Source organism: Rhagoletis pomonella, unplaced genomic scaffold, assembly GCF_013731165.1.
Source record: "Rhagoletis pomonella isolate Grant_MI unplaced genomic scaffold, Rhpom_1.0 Rhpom_scaffold_00003, whole genome shotgun sequence".
NCBI lineage: Eukaryota > Metazoa > Arthropoda > Insecta > Diptera > Tephritidae > Rhagoletis > Rhagoletis pomonella.
Genome location: NW_023458557.1, coordinates 9,125,048 through 9,130,116, shown reverse-complemented (window position 1 = coordinate 9,130,116; position 5,069 = coordinate 9,125,048). Strand labels below are relative to the sequence as shown.

The following is a 5,069-nucleotide window of genomic DNA, read 5'->3' as shown; positions in this document are numbered from 1 at the left end:
TTTTAAAAGTCCACAATTTTTATAAAAATTTGTTGAGTTTTTCTAAGCTCTGCATAAAAACTGTATCAAATTGTTTTAAATACTTTTTAAACGGATTGCTTTTTGATTGTTTTGAAGAATATGAATATGTACAGGAGGTGAGCTAATTTTGTCTGCACTTATAAAACTATAACTATCTGATTTTTCACCTACCAAGTATGACTGAATATGTGTACTGAAATTTATAATTTCCCACTGTGAACAAATAAAGAAAAGTTTTTGCATCAAACTTACAACAGTATCTTCGATTTGAAACAAGTATATAGCCTCCTGTTTTACAATAACAAAAAACCCTCTTTTAAATAAAAATCCTTTAAAAGTAACTTTTGAATAAAATTGATAATTAGATAATTCATATTCTCTTTGAAAATCGGAATTGTATTTAAAGCTTAAAGTACTAGGTAATACAGAATTAGCGCTTATATTTAAATCTGGTTGAAAAAAAACGTTCGTTACTCAAGCTATATGCAAATTTCAATGCGGCTTTAATCGCAAGACTCCATGGAACATTTACACGGCAATTAATTGAATTAGCGTACGTTTTGAATATTTTGTGTACAGCTTCAAATCTCATGCACCACACATTTTTTAATGGGCCGCATTTTTTTATGGCAGTGAAATAATGAACAAGGAAATGAAATTTCGGTTTAAGTTTTGTTATGTAGAGACAATACAAACATATTCATATTAAATTTTTTTTGCGTTGTATTATTAAAATTAGAACTTAATTTATTAGTCTGCCCTTTAGTAATATTAGGCCTAACAAAAACAGGTGCATGATAAGATACAGCAGGTGTACTTGGCAACGACGCATGAACTCTACGTAGGTGATTTTGAAAACTATACACGTTTGAAAAACATTGACCACATTTAGAGAAAGTGCAAACAAAATTTTTTATCTCAGCAAAAACATGGAAAGATTTCAAATGGTCACCTAACAATTTTGATGTAGAAGACCTTTCGTTACATATAAAGCATTTGAACATTTTATCAATCTACTCCAACAAGTTTTGAGTATCTTTTAAATAATTCTTAAGTGTAATAACATTAGGGTGTGCACAATCCGCAATGCCAAAAAAGTAGGATTCGATAAAATTATATATGGATTTCGCTTGTATCGGATATTCCAAATTTAATACATGAAAGATTTTAAATAAAGTATCAAGTGATTTTAAAAATGTCGGTACCTTGTAAATTATACTGTCGAAAATAACGTAAAAAGAGTCTAACTGAGTTAGTTTCTCTCCGACTACCAATAGTAGCGGCTGAAGAGGAAGATTCTTTTGATTTAACTTAATCTTTAATTCGTGGTACATCCTCCGATAATCGTTTATGCTGCTGCAATGCAGCAATGTCACTGCTTGCGCATCACATATTGATGGCTTCCATTTAAGCCGTTTTTCACCAGAAGTTTGTCCAACGGAAATTAATGACGGTTTAAGTATCGCATGCAAAAGCAGTGTCAATAAACAATCCATTGAGTCTGCATAAGAAAATAAAATAAATACTTAAAAAAATAAATATTAGACTTGTTGCTTTACCAGTACTGATGTTTTCGTCAATTTTTTTTAGCATATCAATGGACGTTGCATCTCTTATTTTTGTCTTCATGTAAGGTATAATTGACTTTCTAAATTTTGGCCATTCGTTTAGCAAATTCTGCGAACAGTTGGGAAATTTCGCTTCAAAATCAATTTCAACCTGCAGTATAATTGAAAATATACAAATTCCAAAGTTTTATATCATAAATAAGAAAATTTAAAATAGGTACATATATAAAGCTAAACTTACCAAAGTGTATCCAAGACTGTGTTTCAGCAGCGGCCAATTAGTTAAAATATTTGCGTGTTCATTTAAAATCTCTGCGGTTCTTAATTTGACTGTGTTCGTCCATTTTTCTACAACATCGCCCCAAGGCTCTACATTATGACAAAGCCAATTTTTCATGGCTAAGTCATTTTCATCTGCTAATCGAAGGAAATATTAATCATGGTTTTTCCTTACATGTGTATGTACTTATTTTTGTATGTATGTACGTGTAGGTATTGCACCGTGCGACAAAAACAAAAAAATTTCGAAACCCACGAAGCAATCAATATACTCACGAAACTGTGGGCCAAATATAGTGGTATATACATACATACACGTACATAGATAAGTACGTTTTTGTAAAATTAAATTTACTATTGCTCGCCTGCTCCGACAAACTTGATTGAGTGGGTTGACATTTAGGTGCAACGCTTAGTGCTCCTGTTTCTTTTTTTATTTTCCTTCGGATGTTTGTTGCCTTATCATAAAGTTTGCCTGTTGGATTCTTGCCATTTCGACGGTTGCAGTAATAGCGCTAAATAAAAGTAAAATAAATGCATTTAAGTGTTGAATTTTTTTTTTTTTAATATTCACAACGTTTTTCAAGCTAAATTTATTCTGTTATTTTTCTATAAAAATTGTATCCAAGCTTTAGCCAAAACCATATAAATCAGAGTTTCGAACTTTCTTCCACTTTTTATTTCGTAAGAAATTCATGCTTATAAGGAAAAAAGGGCAAAAATCTGTCAGCTAAAAAATTATTAAAAATCAGTGCTATTTTTTATCCGCTTCAAACTTGATCCTCCTTTACATATGTATTTACAAATTTTGATAGCAAGTGAATATGAAAATGCATACATACCATGTCTTCGTTGGGAAATAAAATTGTTATTTGCTCAGAAAAGGTGATGATATCTTTCATTGTCATAGGCACTGATCGCGCTGAGAAGTGGTCAACAATGGTATTTACCAAAATGTCACGACTAACATCTGACAGCACGGTCTTTTCTCTATATTGTTTAAAGATGCTTTGACCTCTTTCAGTGGCATTAAGTATTAACTTTAAATTCTTTGCTTCCATGTCTCTTATCGAGTCGTGAGACTCTTGGCTAGAATTTATCCAACTCTTGCATGATCCTATTGACGAAATGGTATCAGCCTTAAAATAAAAAAGTATGCAAAGCTTATCATTGATGTGAAAATGATTTACTTACTTCATTCTGTCGCCAACGTGCAACTCTTTCTTTAAACTTTACTCTCGTTCCGAGCATTGATGCAGGGAAAAGTTCATTTATGTCCCCATCGTTGATGAAATACAGACTTTCTACATCCATTCCGCAATCTGTCAATAACATAAATATGCATATGGTTCCTCGCAGATTCTCAAAGAACTTACCGAGAAGTCTTTGATAAACTTCTTCACTGAAGTTCATTTTACCACATACGACGTCTTTCAAATTTTCTTTTTCACGTGAAGATTCAGTGGCTTGGCTTTGCTGCAGTGAAGTCTCAACTTCATTCCCCATGGTTAAATCACCATCAACAACGAAATATATTCCCGCCGATTCCCCAAAGACATTTTCTGTACCCATTCTTCTTAATATTTAAATAGCTTTTTTTAATAATCTTTCACAAATAATACACTAAATAAAAATGCAACCGAATGACGAAGAACGCGCACGCAAATAAAATATTACGGTACTTTTATGTTCTCTAACCACATACCCTGTAAAATTCACAATAGCTCATGTCAAAACAAACAGAAATCATGTTGCCAGACCTTTTTAACATCAACTAAATGTAAATTTAACACTTTATGTGTTTGAATCAACATTATTTAAAAAAACCCTCATGTAAATTTTACAATAACTCAGGTTGCAACAAACAGAAATCACGTTGCCATATATTTTTAACACTATTCACATGTAAATTTAACACTATATCTTGGTAAATTAACCAAAAATACTTCATATTACTCTTAACACTTTTTTCCTGTTAAAAATATCATGTTAAAATGGAAAAATTGTTGTTGTTTCGTGTGTACAACTGTTTCATGTGAATTTAACATGGATCGTGTTACTTAAAAATCGAGGATATTTTTCTGGGTGTAGAAAACTTTACAACTAAACCGATTTTTTGCTGGTCACCTTCAAAATCCAATAGGTCAAAATGACTCTCGAGTAAATCCCGATTTAGCATCGTGGGCTCCCCTACTATTAGAAAAATTTTTTTTTTGTGTAGGTTTACAAATGCCTTTGCTTTGTAAAAAGCTGCTAAAATAGATTTTTCGCTGCGTTATGCTTTATGTTGCGTGTGAATAATAGTATTCTGTTGCTCTCTTTATTTCTGGCCATCTCCTTTTCTCTTTCATTCTCCACCAGTGATTGCATTAATTGTTCCATTTCCGGTATTATGTATTGGTGAGAAATTGGCATTCGTAGTTGGTAAAGTGAATTTTCTCCTGAATAAGAGTATGCACTTTACTTCTTCGGGAGATTCGATATATGTGTTGTTTACGAACCAGTTATTGTCTGTTTTTATTCCCAGCTTCTGTACTTGTTCATATGTAAGTTTCTCAGTTTCTGAATTGAGAGTCAACCTCTTCTTTTCTGCGATCCTCTTACAAACAAACAGCCGATCTCGAGCTTTGCTTTGTGGTTCAAATTTTAGTCCAAAAAGTTCGTGGTTTAAAAATCAAACCAAAATGTTTTAATTCTAGTTTCTAGGTTTCATATATAGAAAATTTGGTTTAAAATCTAAACCGAAATAGAAAATGTTTGCACACAGCAAAATGTGGTGTTGATTCAAACTCAACATATGAATGCACGTTTACATGCGTGGCTGTAGCTGAGTGTGCAAAGCTGCTTGATACAATTGGTTGCTACTAAGGCTGTCCGGGTTCACTCCCCATCAGACGGAGCACGAAATTTTATTTTTATTTTTTATTCTTAATTATGAAAATGTTTGGGTTTAAAATTTAAACCGAACTGTTTAAATTCTAAACCCAACATATGTATGTGCCCCCTTTTTTTTAATATATAAGGTTTGTATTTGAAACTGAATTTATGTAGTTTGGTCATATATGTAGTCCAAAAAGTTTAAAATTAAAACCGAAATTTTTAACCGTGTATTGAAACACTTTGGACCAACATTTTCACCAAGGGTTCACGTTCATGATTTTTAGTGACGCATTTGTCTTCTAATATTACGGTTTGGTGGTT

General features: G+C 32.2%; 1 protein-coding gene across 1 annotated transcript; it reads right to left on the bottom strand.

Moving 5' to 3' along the window:
- Window positions 1-11: 11 nt before the first annotated feature.
- On the bottom strand, window positions 12-4,541 carry LOC118736016. Its single transcript, XM_036466122.1, has 6 exons — window positions 3,063-4,541; window positions 2,711-3,007; window positions 2,224-2,383; window positions 1,831-2,003; window positions 1,581-1,740; window positions 12-1,522 (listed from the first exon to the last, which is right to left on the bottom strand). Exons 1-6 carry the CDS (start codon window positions 3,438-3,440, stop codon window positions 1,035-1,037), a joined length of 1,656 nt encoding a protein of 551 aa, XP_036322015.1. The 5' UTR covers window positions 3,441-4,541; the 3' UTR covers window positions 12-1,034.
- Window positions 4,542-5,069: the final 528 nt, after the last annotated feature.